The 12705-nt window shown below is 42.7% G+C and overlaps 1 protein-coding gene across 3 annotated transcripts in view; it reads right to left on the bottom strand.

The window, feature by feature from the left end:
- SAXO1 (stabilizer of axonemal microtubules 1) overlaps positions 1–12705 on the bottom strand; it is a 155192-nt gene that overhangs the window by 40041 nt on the left and 102446 nt on the right. For 2 of the 3 annotated variants that reach the window (XR_011568023.1, XR_011568024.1), the window contains exons 4-5: positions 2335–5114; positions 918–1017 (exon numbers count right to left, since the gene is read on the bottom strand). Coding sequence is in view for 1 of the 3 variants with exons in the window: in XM_070794496.1 (XP_070650597.1) it covers positions 4111–5114 (1004 nt within the window). In the remaining 2 variants the exon portion in view is untranslated. Of the gene's footprint in view, positions 1–917; positions 1018–1058; positions 5115–12705 lie in introns of those variants that run through there. The other variant, XM_070794496.1, reaches the window with a different exon arrangement.

The following is a 12705-nucleotide window of genomic DNA, read 5'->3' as shown; positions in this document are numbered from 1 at the left end:
CTCCAGAGTTTCAGCCCAGAGCATACTGGATTCTGCCCTGGAGCAGGTTCCCTGCTTGGCCATACTTTTCTGTTTGCATTTGATTTCTGGTCTCTAATAATTTTTCTTTTATAACATGCTGAAAGCCTTGGAAACCCTGGAATGTGGTAGGTGATTAAGCTCCGACTTCATTCCCACAAGTGAGAAAGGCATGAAATAAATTATGTGTGTGTATTTCAAGAGAAGACAATGTGTTTGAAGTCTTCCATCATCAGAGTTTGTTGAATAGGATGCTATGGAGTCTTTGAGCAGTGTGCGCACACATGTGCATGGGTTTTCATAACTGTAAAAGAATCTTTTTCCAACAGTCTCTTACATGGGAGCCCAATACATAGAACTGATTACAAGAAGCTGCCATGGGAGATCCTGGGATGGAAATCAAGACCCCATCAGCTCAGATCACTGTCTTTTCCTTTCTTGTGGCCCTAGTAATGTTCTTAAATGACATCTCCAGGCAGTACAGTTACCAACCTCAACTCAGAACAACTAAAAGTAAATGAACTATAAGAAAAAAGGAGGCATTTAACACTATATAAAATATACAAAATTTAAAATATGAGCAGTGGGACTTGCCTGGTGGTCCAGGAGTTAGGAATCCACCTGCCAGTGCAGGGGACACAGGTTCTATCCCCGATCTGGGAAGATCCCACATGCTGCAGAGCAGCTGAGCCCGAGCCACAACTACTAAGTCTGCACTCTAGAGGCCAAACCCCACAAAAGAGAAACTGCAGCAACGAGAAGCCCGAGCACCGCAACTGAGGATAGAGCCTGCTCGCTGCAACCAGAGAAAGCCTGTGTGCAGCAGTGAAGATCCAATGCAGCCAAAAACAAACAAATACTTTAAAATAAGTAAATAAAACGTGAGCAGTTGTCCTTACCTGCACACTTGTAAACACTGAACAATAAAATCACAGGTAGTCGCAGCAGGCAGAATTCAGCAGTCTTCATCATCACCACCACCATTGTCGTCATCCTCATCTACATTTAATAAGTTAAAGATAAGCCATGCCTAAGTGATTGATATATACTCTATCATTCAATCCAAACCACAAAACCATGAGACCAGTATTATCCACATTGTAAAGAATTTGACCAAAGCCCATAGCTAGTGGGTGACAAGGACCAAGATGCAAACCCAGGTCTGCTGGACTCCCCTCATATGCTCTTAGCCACTGTGTTCCACTAGTACCCATAAAAGCCACTTGTGTCCTTCTTTATGTATTTTATGAATTTATTTGTATTAACTACTGTCATAAGAAGGACTGAGAGTAGGAGAGAGCCAATTCCTCAAGTCCTAGAGAGACAGATAAGGCAGAGATGCCCTGGGTGGGTCATCTAGCCTGGAGTCACCATGGAGATGATCCTAAATGTCACAAAGACCCCAAGGGGACTCAGTGCTCCTAAAACAGTCCGATCTATCGATCTTTCTCCAGTTTCTTCCCTTCCTACTCATCAGAAAAGCTTATTAGTTTTGACATTACCACACAATCTTATATAACTATATTAAGAAGCGGGAGAGAAGGAAGGGGTGTAAAAGAACTAAAAATACCTAATCTACCAAAATAGACTAGGTCTAAAATCAATGAGTCAACAGACAACAGTATATATATAACACACACACACACACACACATACTATTATAGGGGGGCTTTCCTGGTGCCTCAGAAGGTGAAGAATCCACCTGCAATGCAGGAGACACGGGTTTGATCCCTGGGTTGGGAAGATCCCCTGGAAAAGGGAATGGCTACCCTCTCCAGTATTCTTTCCTGGAGAATTCCATGGACAGAGGAGTCTGGCAGGCTACAGTCCACGGGGTCTCAAAGAGACATGACTGAGCGATTTTCACTTTCATACTAATATATTAGTATATATACTATGGACTTCCCTGGTGGCTCAATGGTAAAGAATATGTCTGCCAAGAAGGAGATGCAAGTTCAGTTCCTGGGTTGGGAAGATCCTCTAGAGGACGAAATGGAAATTCACTCCAATATTTTTGTCTGGGAAATCCCACAGACAGAAGAGCCTGGTGGGCTACAGCCCATGGGGTCACAAGAGAGTCAGACACAACTTAGCAACTAAAACAACATTATTAAGGAATTTGAGGGAAAATATTAGTAGAAACAGATCCAATTATTTACAATTGTTCTCTGGGGAAGTTATAATAGAGACTAAGGGGTGGCTGCTTAAGAGACTCTGCCGTTTTATAAGCATTTTAATACCATTTAGTTTTTCAAATCAAGTGCCAATATTCCTTTGATCTGTGAAAAATGATGAAACAAAAATAATAAAACCTACCCTCCTAAGTGGCCTCCTTTAGCTTAATGGCCTCCAGAAAGGAGTTCAAACAGAGACAGTACAATTTGATATGGTTGGTGGAGCCATGAGATCTGAGTCACTGCAGATGGCAGGTGCCTGGTGTTGAGTCAAGAGCCCTGGATCTTGAAACAGAAGACCTGGGTTCCAGTCTTGGCCTTGGTGCTCCAAGCTCTGTGGCCTTAGGCAAGGTGCATCATCTCTCCGAGCTTCTTTATCCCATAAGGGCAGTCATCCACACCTGATACAACCAAGAGGATTAAATGCCATAAATCCCAATCCAGTGACACAAACTAACCTCACGGTAAGAAGACAATGAGTGGGGACCTGAAAGTCTGGGCCAGGGAGGTGAGAGCCATGGAAAGATAGACTTGAATAAGACATACAGGCTTCTTGCCCATGAACCAGGCACTGAACTGAAATTTCCTTTCCCCTCCATGCTGTTTCCCAGTTCTCTGATACCACGGAGTATATTTTAGGGTTCTACAGACTCAAAAGAGAGGCAGATAACCCAAGCGTCAATCTGCATCCCCCTGGATGAGGCTTACACAGACCTTGAACCCATCTGATCCCTGCCTGGGCCATCTTGAACAAAGTCCCTCCTTGACTCCTTTTAATTTAAAAAAAAAAAAAAAATTTTCTCCAAATTCCTTAACCTTAGGATCAAACCTTAGGCCCCAAAGAGGAACCTCCAACCCTTTCTCCATTATCACTATGTCACACTTTGTGAGAGGCCTGGTCATAGCTGTCATTTTAGGACAAGTGGGTCCAGGCTTCCCAGGAATCAGCCCAATGTGCACCATTTTTTCCAGGTTCGGAGCATTTAGAAGAGCTCGTAACTTAAGGGCCAGCTGGCAGCTGCCTGGTTGCCAAGGGCTCCCTTTCTCCCCACCCCCGCCCCCTCCCTGGATTCAGAGCCTGCACTAGCTTGGGAATGAGAGAGGTCTGGCAGTCCATGCTTTCCTAGGACTGCCATAGAACCTTGTCCTTTCCTTCCATCTGTCTCTCTTTTGAGTCTGTAGAACCCTAAAATATACTCCATGGTACCAGAGAACTGGGGAACAGCATGCTGGGTAAAGGAAACTTCAGTTCAGTGCCTGGTTCATGGGCAAGACTCATGACAAGACTCAACCATCAGACAACACTGTTGTTACTGGTATGTCATGATGTAAAGAGGTAGAAAGATGCCCTGTGAAGCAGCCCTCGGCAGAGAGGCCCAAAAACAAGACTCCAGGTCAGGCCTGAGGCACCCCTACCAGGATGAGGAGGCAACAAGAGAGTTAGGCTGAAATATCCCCAGAGGTCGCAAGAGACATGGTCTGCTCTGAGTAGACAGCACGTGGCATGAACACACAGACCTGCAGATTCAATCCCCCCAAAATGAAGTTTATTCTTTGGCACTTCATACTTGGCAAGGGACGATCATAATGTCAATTTATACAATGATTAAACTAGTAAAATACATCTGGATGGGAAGGAAACCTCAGAGACCAGCTTTGATTCCATGAGCACAAGGTAAAGGGCCCAAGATGGGGAGACAGCAGAGGGAGGGTTAGGGGACTTAATTAGCCAGTGATTAAATGTCATTTTCCTTGAGTCAAGTGATTCTCATTTTATTCAAGTGTCCAGGAAATGACGATGAATTTTTTTTTTTCATTTTTGGGGAATTCTTTTTTTTTTTCTTTTTTGGTCCAATGAATAGCTCAACCATATGATTTTATAAGTATTGTGCAATTTCTAAATTACAACCTTTAAAAATCAGGCTGACACTGTCAACTCCTGCTGGTTTGGATTTTCTGAGTCACCTACAGAAAAACGGCTGCTCCGCCGAGAGCCTGTCTGAGAAACGGGCCTGTATATTCTGTGCCCCAAAGCATCTATTTCCTCAAAGATGTAGCCAGGAGGCTCAGGGTATGAAGCCAGGCACCTGCTCATTTCCTTAGGAGTAAAGCTGATGGTGTATGTGGTCTGGCCCTCCACAGGGATATTTCCTTGGGGCCCAGACCAGACGGGCTTGCAGCTTTTGGTCATCATGGGCAGGTGGGGCACGTAGTGGGCTCGTGTGGTGGTCAGGCAGTCCAAGGGCTCAGTGGGAAGGTTCAGCTGGGGGATGGGCTTGGCTGGCTCTGTCCGCGTGCTGGCCCACTGCTTGTAGTCCTCTTTGGTCGTGGTGGAGCCTTCAAAGCGGCCACCCTTCTTGACCGAGAGCGCAGGCCGGCAGGACTCAGCTGGGGCACCCTTAGGGTACGTGTAGTGGGTCTGCACTGTTGTCAAAAGGTCCATCTTCTCTTCAGGAGGGACATACATGGAGGGAGGTTTGGAGAACACTTGGGGCGTTGGCCAGGCTTGGTACTTATCTCGAAATTCAGTGGTGTTGGAGAAGGGCGTGTCGAGCCCATAAGGCCTGGCAGGAGGTTTCAAGCTCTTGGCTGGCTCCCCCATCAGACCCCGGTATGACTCTTTGTGGGTGGTGAGGCTTTCAAAGGGGATTTCACAGGGTCTGAACTTCTCTGACTCATGCACAAAGCGCTTCTCCAAGGGGTGGGCCACGTAGCTCATCTTGTAGTTTGTCAGATCCTCCAGGGGGACGTTACAGAGCTTGGGCACAGCTGGAGGCTTACAGCTCCTGGTGTTCACCAGGCCCTTCATGGAATAGTCGTCCTGCTGTGTGGTGCGACTATCAAACTTGGTTGATGCTGGCCGGTAGTGGTGAGGTGGACGAAGCAGCTCGCGTCTTGGTTGGTTCCAGGGTAAATAGTCGGCTGAAAATAAAGCAGAAGTGTTGATTATTCATAAATCCAATCACTCAACCTACATGTGTTCCCAGAAGCCCCAAAGCCACAAGCCAGTCTTCAGGGAGATGTTACAGGAAACAGAGGAAAACCAGACTAGATCCCTGCCACCACCTCAACCAAGGGCTTGATGTTTCAACTTGGTGGTATTTGCAGATTATCGTGCAGCAGAAGGCTTCTCAGGTGGTGCTGGTGGTGAAGAACCCGCCTGCCAATGCAGAAGATGTAAGAGATGCAGGTTCGATCCCTGGGTCAGGAAGATCTCCTGGAGGACGGCATGGCAGCCCACTCCAGTATTCATGCCTGGAGAATCCCCACGGACAGAGCAGCCTGGAGGGCTACAGTCCATGGGGTCACAAAGAGTCGGACATGACTGACGTGACTTAGCACGCACACAGATGCAGAAAAGACTACTTTATAGGAGTCTCATCACACCCACAATGCTGCATGGAGGGACTGTAGAGGGTCCACGGCCACGAGTGGACCCATGGAACGGATTCCAACAGAGTCCAACTGCTGGTTTTCCCTCATCCGAGAACAGTTCCATTCCTCTAAGGGAAGGTGCCCTCTGTGAATCAGCAAAGAGTGACTGGGAAGGTACATGCAGAGCAGTGAGACCAAGGATTCACAACCCAGCCCTGCTGGGCCACCAGCCAGACATGCTAGGCCTCCTGGTCATCCATGGGGCAATCACCATTACGTTCCTATCATCACACATACACTCCACATACATCAAATACGGCACTCCAGGGGAATAAGGGGGACTATGTTGGCTAACCAACTCTGAATCCACAGGGAATTCTCTTGCCTACAACTTTACAAAGAGAACAAAAGCAGTCTTTGAGGTATATAGCTAATACCAGTGGAGTCCACAGGCACACTTTTTTTAAACAGCTTTCTTGAGGTATAGTTTGTATAAATATAAATGCACCATTTATACTTATATAAATATAAAATGCACCATCTTACACACATAATTTAATAATTTCTACACAGTTGTGCAACAACTTATAATCAAAATCTAGTTATGCCGAATCCCTTGCTGTACCACATAAATTAACAAAACATTGTAAATCAACTATACTTCAATAAAAAAAATTTTTTTAATCTAGTTATAGAACATTTCCATCACCACCCTAAAAATCCAATCAAGCCAATTTGCAATCTTCATTCTCATCCCTGGGCAATAATTAATCATTTCTTGGTCACTATGAATGTGCCTTTTCTGGACATTATCTATAAATGGAATTGCACAATATATCGTGTTTTGTATTGGCTTCATCCACGAAGCATAATGTAAAGGAGGTTCATCCCTGTAACAGCATGCATCAGCTGACTCCCTTTTATTGTTGAATAGTACTGGAATAAATTTTGTTTATCCATTCATCATTTGATGGGCATTTGGATTGTTTTCATCATTTCGTTATTATGAAAATTTCTGCTGGAACATTTATAGACAAGTGTTTGTGAGGATATATCTTTTCATTTTCCTTAGGTCAATACCAAGAAGCGAAATTGCTAGGCTATATGTTTAATTTAGGTTTAACTTTTCAGCATACGGCCAACTTCTCCAAAGCGGGTGTGCCACTTCACATTCCTACCAAGCAATGTATGAAAGTTCTCATTTCTCCACATCTTCAACACTTGTTATTACGATTTGTTTTTTAATTATAGGCATTCTATAGTGGGTGTTTAGCGGTATCTCATTGTATTTTAATTTACATTGCCCTAATGATTAAAATTTTTGAGTGTCTGTGTATGTGCTTGTTAGCCATTCGTCTTTGGTAAAATATCTACCTAAATCTTTTGCCCATTTTCTAACACAGTTGTTTGTTTTATTTTTGAGTTGTGAGTTATTTTTGTATTCAAGACTACAAGTCCAATGCCAGATATGCGATTTGTAAATATTTTTTCCCAATCTGTCACTTACCTTTTCATTTTCTCGCTCAGTTCAATTCAGTTCGGTTGCTCAGTTGTGTCCAACTCTTCCCAACCCCATGAATCGCAGCATGCCAGGCTTCCCTGTCCATCACCAACTCCCGGAGTTCACTCAAACTCACGTCCATTGAGTTGGTGATGCCATCCAGCCATCTCATCCTCTGTCGTCCCCTTCTCTTCCTGCCCCCAATCACCCCCAGCATCAGAGTCTTTTCCAATGAGTCAGCTCTTCCCATGAGGTGGCCAAAGTACTGGAGTTTCAGCTTCAGCATCATTCCCTCCAAAGAAATCCCAGGGCTGATCTCCTTCAGAATGGACTGGTTGCATCTCCTTGCAGTCCAAGGGACTCTCAAGAGTCTTCTCCAACACCACAGTTCTTCGGCTCTCAGTCTTCTTCACAGTCCAACTCTCACATCCATATGTGACCACAGGAAAAACCATAGCCTTAATTAGACGGACCTTTGTTGGCAAAGTAATATCTCTGCTTTTTAATATGCTATCTAGGTTGGTCATAACTTTCCTTCCAAGGAGTAAGTGTCTTTTAATTTCATGGCTGCAGTCACCATCTGTAGTGATTTTGGAGCCCAGAAAAATAAAGTCTGACACTGTTTCCACTGTTTCCCCACCTATTTCCCATGAAGTGATGGGAGCGGATGCCATGATCTTTGTTTTCTGAATGTTGAGCTTTAAGCCAACTTTTTCACTCTCCACTTTCACTTTCAAGAGGCTTTTTAGTTCCTTTTCACTTTCTGCCATAAGGGTGGTATCATCTGCATATCTGAGGTTATTGATATTTCTCCTGGCAATCTTGATTCCAGCTTGTGTTTCTTCCAGTCCAGTGTTTCTCATGATGTACTCTGCATATAAGTTAAATAAGCAAGGTGACAATATACGGCCTTAACGTACTCCTTTTCCTATTTGGAAGCAGTCTGTTGTTCCATGTCCAGTTCTAACTGTTGCTTCCTGACCTGCATACAGGTTTCTCAAGAGGCAGGTCAGGTGGTCTGGTATGCCCATCTCTTTCAGAATTTTTCACAGTTTATTGTGACCCACATAGTCAAAGGCTTTGGCATAGTCAATAAAGCAGAAATAGATGTTTTTCTGGAACTCTCTTGCTTTTTCCATGATCCAGCGGATGTTGGCAATTTGATCTCTGGTTCCTTTGCCTTTTCTAAAACCAGCTTGAACATCAGGAAGTTCACGGTTCACGTATTGCTGAAGCCTGGCTTGGAGAATTTTGAGCATTACTTTACTAGCGTGTGAGATGAGTGCAATTGTGCGGTAGTTTGAGCATTCTTTGGCATTGCCTTTCTTTGGGATTGGAATGAAAACTGACCTTTTCCAGTCCTAGTTCTTGCTAGTATCTTTTAAAACACACAGAGGTTTTTAATTTTTATAAAATTTACTTTTTTCCCCTATGTCTTAGTCTAAAAGATTTAAATTTTTAGCTCTTACATTTAGATCTCTGATCCTTTTTGAGTTAAATTTTTAGTATGGTGTGAAGTAAGGTCTAAGTTCATGTTTCTGCAAGTGGATATCCAATTATCTCAGCACCATTTGTGAAAAAGACAAATTTTCAGCTACTTTGGTTTGATTTTCATAAATAAAATTTAGAATCATACCATGCCAATTTCTTCAACAACAAAAAACCTGCTGAAATTTTGATAGGAATAGCACTGAATCTATAAATAAATTTGGGTGAACTGCACCTTAAACTGCATTGAATCTTCAATCTACAAACATGGATTCTCACTACCTATTTTGATATTATTTCTCATTCTACAAGGCTTCCATTACCCTGATAACCAGATAACCAAAACCAGACAAAGTTATTACCAAAAAAGGAAATCACAGGCCAATATCACTGATAAACATAGATGCTAAAATCCTCAACAAAATACTAGCAAACAGAATCCAACAACACATTAAAAGGATCATATACCATGATCAAGTGAGGTTTATCCCAGGGATGCAATGCATATACTGATACTTCAGTATATGAAAACCAATCAATGTGATACACCACATTAACAAACTAAAGGATAAAAACCATATGATAATCTCAATTGATGTAGAAAAAAAATTCAACAAAATTAAACCAGTTTATGATTAAAAAAAAAAAAAAACTTTCCAAAGAGTAGGCATGGGGGAACCTATTCTCAATATAATAAAAGCCAGATACAACAAACCCACAGCAAACATTATTTTCAATTTTTTAAAAACTGAAAGCATTTCTTTAACATCAGGAACAAGATGAGGGTGCCCACTCTCACCACTATTATTCAACATAGTTTTGGAAATTCTATCCACAACAATCAAAGAAAAAGAAATAAAAGGAATCCAAACTGGAAAAGAAGAGGTAAAACTCTCACTGTTTGCAGATGACATGATACTATACATAGAAAATCCTAAAGATGCCACCAGAAAACTACTAGATCTATTTCAATGAAGAATTTAGTAAAGTCACAAAACACAAAATTAATACACAGAAATCTCTTGCATACTTATACACTAACAACAAAAATATCAGAAAGAGAAGTTAAGGAAACAATCACATTTATCATTGCAACAAAAAGAGTAAAATACCTAGGAATAAACCTACCTAAGACAAAAGAGCTGTATACAGAAAACTATAAGACACAGATGAGAGAAATCAAAGATGACACAAACGGTGGAGAGATATACCATGTTCTTAGACTGGAAAAATCAATACTGTGAAAGTGACTATACTACCCAAAGCAGTTTACAGATTCAATGCAATCCCTATCAAAATTACCAGTGGTATTTTTCACAGAGCTGGAACAAAAAATTTTATAATTTGCATGGAAACACAAAAGACCCCAAACAGCCAAAGTAATCTTGAGAAGGAAAAATGGAGCTGGAGGAATCAGGCTCCCTGACTTCAGACTGTGGTCATTGCTTAGTTTCTAAGTCATATCCAAATCTTTGTGATGCCATGGACTGCAGGCTTTTCTGTCCGTGGGATTTTCCAGGCAAGAATACTAGAGTGGGTTGCCATGCCCTCCTCCAGGGGATCTTCCCAACCCAGGGATCTTCCCAACCCAGGGATCAAACTCACGTCTCTTATATCTCCTGCATTGGCAGGAGGGTTCTTTACCAATAGAGCCACCTAGGAAGCCAGCAGACTATACTACAAAGCTACAGTAATCACTACAGTATGGTACTGGCAGTTTTTTCTTTTTAATTGATCTTACTTTTAGGCCTAGATTTCTAAGAGCTACCCTCTATCACAGCATAGTTTCGTAATCAGCCTCTGATTAACCAGAAGTTATACATAAGCACCCTCTTCCTACTGGCTCAGACGGTAAAGAATCCACCTCCAATGTGGGAGACCTGAGTTCAATCCCTAGGTTGGAAAGATCCCCTGGAGGTGGGCATGGCAACCCACTCTGGTATTCTTGCCTAGAGAATTCCCATGGACAGAGGATCCTGGTGGGCTGCAGTCCATGAGATCACAGACTTGGACACGAATGAGTGACTAAGCACACATACTTAGGCACCTTAAGCCACTAAGGTTTTCACCATTTGCTAATGAATCTGTGTGTGAGTTGGAGAATACAGTCAAAGATTGTACAGTTTGCAACTTTTTCCCAGCTTTTGTTTTCTGCCACGCGGTCTCGTATCTCCTCTGCATATGCACCAGGCATCATATTCAGCCACAAAAGATGAGTAAATAACTAGACCCTTTCTCTGATCTCTTGAGCCTGCACACTGCCTTGCCCATAGGCAGTCTTCCAGACCATCAGGAATATGTATGAGCTTCTCAAGGCCCACCTCTGAGTCTGTCTCATTCTCTGAGTCTCTTTGGTAAATTTCTGACTGATCTACTGGTCTGCTGCTTGTTTCAAGTAGTACTGCAACCTCAAACTAACCGCAGAGGCTGTCTTCCCTAATTTTTTTGCCATTAATGTCACTATTGTTTTTACTGAATTGCCTGAGTACGCACTTTTCTCCAATCAGCCCTCACTGGCAGCAAAGTTGCTGGTTTTCGCAGCCTAGCCTGCCCAAGCAGAACTACCACACAGATGGAACTTGAGGGAGGGGTGATGGAAGCAGCCCCAGGATAAAACACCACACATTCCCACTGTTCATAACATTTTTAGTAGTTTTTCTTGAATAAATGGTTCTCAACTTGTTGTACCCCTTTGGTTGAGTTCCAGAGTCCTAAAATGGTTGGTTTTTACTGTTTTGTCCAGTTTTATTGTTGCTTTTTGGGGAGAGAATTTGTCAAGTTCCTCACTCTGCCACGCTGTAAGTCCTGACATCCCCACCCCTAGGCACACTCTTAAGCTTATTTCAGGCTAATAATACTACCAACTATTTATTTTAAATTGGTTTCATTTTAATTGAAAATCTAATCTTTCTCCAAGAGCTATTAATGGCTCTATCAGCATCTTGAAAGCATTAGGGGGCCTTAGAGGGAACCATCTTGCTGAATATAAACCACATGTTTCCCCCTCAGACTTCAAGCCTCACTGAAATGAGGGTATCTACCTGTAGATGCCTACACACTGCCTCAAGGTACATGGGGGTGGGTAGGACAGGGTTTTCTGGCCCTCTCCCATGATGGATGAAGTGTTAAGAAAACAGGTTCCTAAACTGAGAGTTGCCTCATATGATTTCTGATACCCAACAATACAGTGGAAACCACATTATTATCCAACCTCCCAACTTCCTCCACCCAGCGTATATAACAAAAAAACCTCAGAATTCCACATGACAAACCATTCACATGCCTGAAAAGCCATCAGTAAAAGCCCTTCAGGGCCAGGGTGTCATGTGCGTAATTGGCAAGAACCTCTTTAAAAGGGATTCCATTCAATAATGTGTCTAAAAAAAAAAAAAAATAGCTAAACCTAAAGCTGAGCATCAAGTAATTACACTCTCAATCTTTCCAATTGCACAGTGTTTTGAAAATGCCAAAATTACAACCAAATGCTGCTGGAGCAAATTTTACTAGTGGTTTTCTGGAGGCCAGTAAAGGCACTGGCCATAAGAGTAGTAAGAGAAAAGTTTGCATATTTTTCCTATGCAACAATAGCAAGCAGAGCATATAGACATAACATAGATGCACCCATTGAAATACATCTATTTAATGACCTTGATCTTTGGTTTCTACCCCACCTTCCCTTTGGAAGGAGAACCAATGTATAGACACAAAACCATAAAGACTGCTACAGAAGACTTATTAAAGCAATACTATTTCCATAAGAGAAACAAGTCATCACATGAGCAATAAGCCAACAGATAAGGCAAGGATGTGGCCCCTCAAACGTGCATGAGGTTGTGCAGGAGGCAAAGAGCAAACGTCCTGGGCCTTCCCCAAGCTTCACTCCTGCCCTCGGCCGGCACCCGCCGAGTAACAGACCTGGTGGGGATATGTGCAACTGTAATGCCAAACTATGTCACCGGGAGCCCTTGTAAATAGAGACCTAGAAGTATTCATTCATTTATTACCTCACTAAACACATCTTCACCACAGCATCCCCTGTGCTAAAAGTGGAAAATAAATGTTTGGCATTTAAGGCCAAGTTTTGGAAGCCACTATATCCTAGAGGAGTAATGGAAAAAATTAACCACTGAGATTATATGATATGGTAAG

This window comes from Bos indicus, chromosome 8 (assembly GCF_029378745.1).
Source record: "Bos indicus isolate NIAB-ARS_2022 breed Sahiwal x Tharparkar chromosome 8, NIAB-ARS_B.indTharparkar_mat_pri_1.0, whole genome shotgun sequence".
Taxonomy (NCBI): Eukaryota; Metazoa; Chordata; class Mammalia; order Artiodactyla; family Bovidae; genus Bos; species Bos indicus.
The sequence above is the reverse complement of the archived record's forward strand: the minus strand, read 5'-3'. Positions and strand labels throughout refer to the sequence as shown.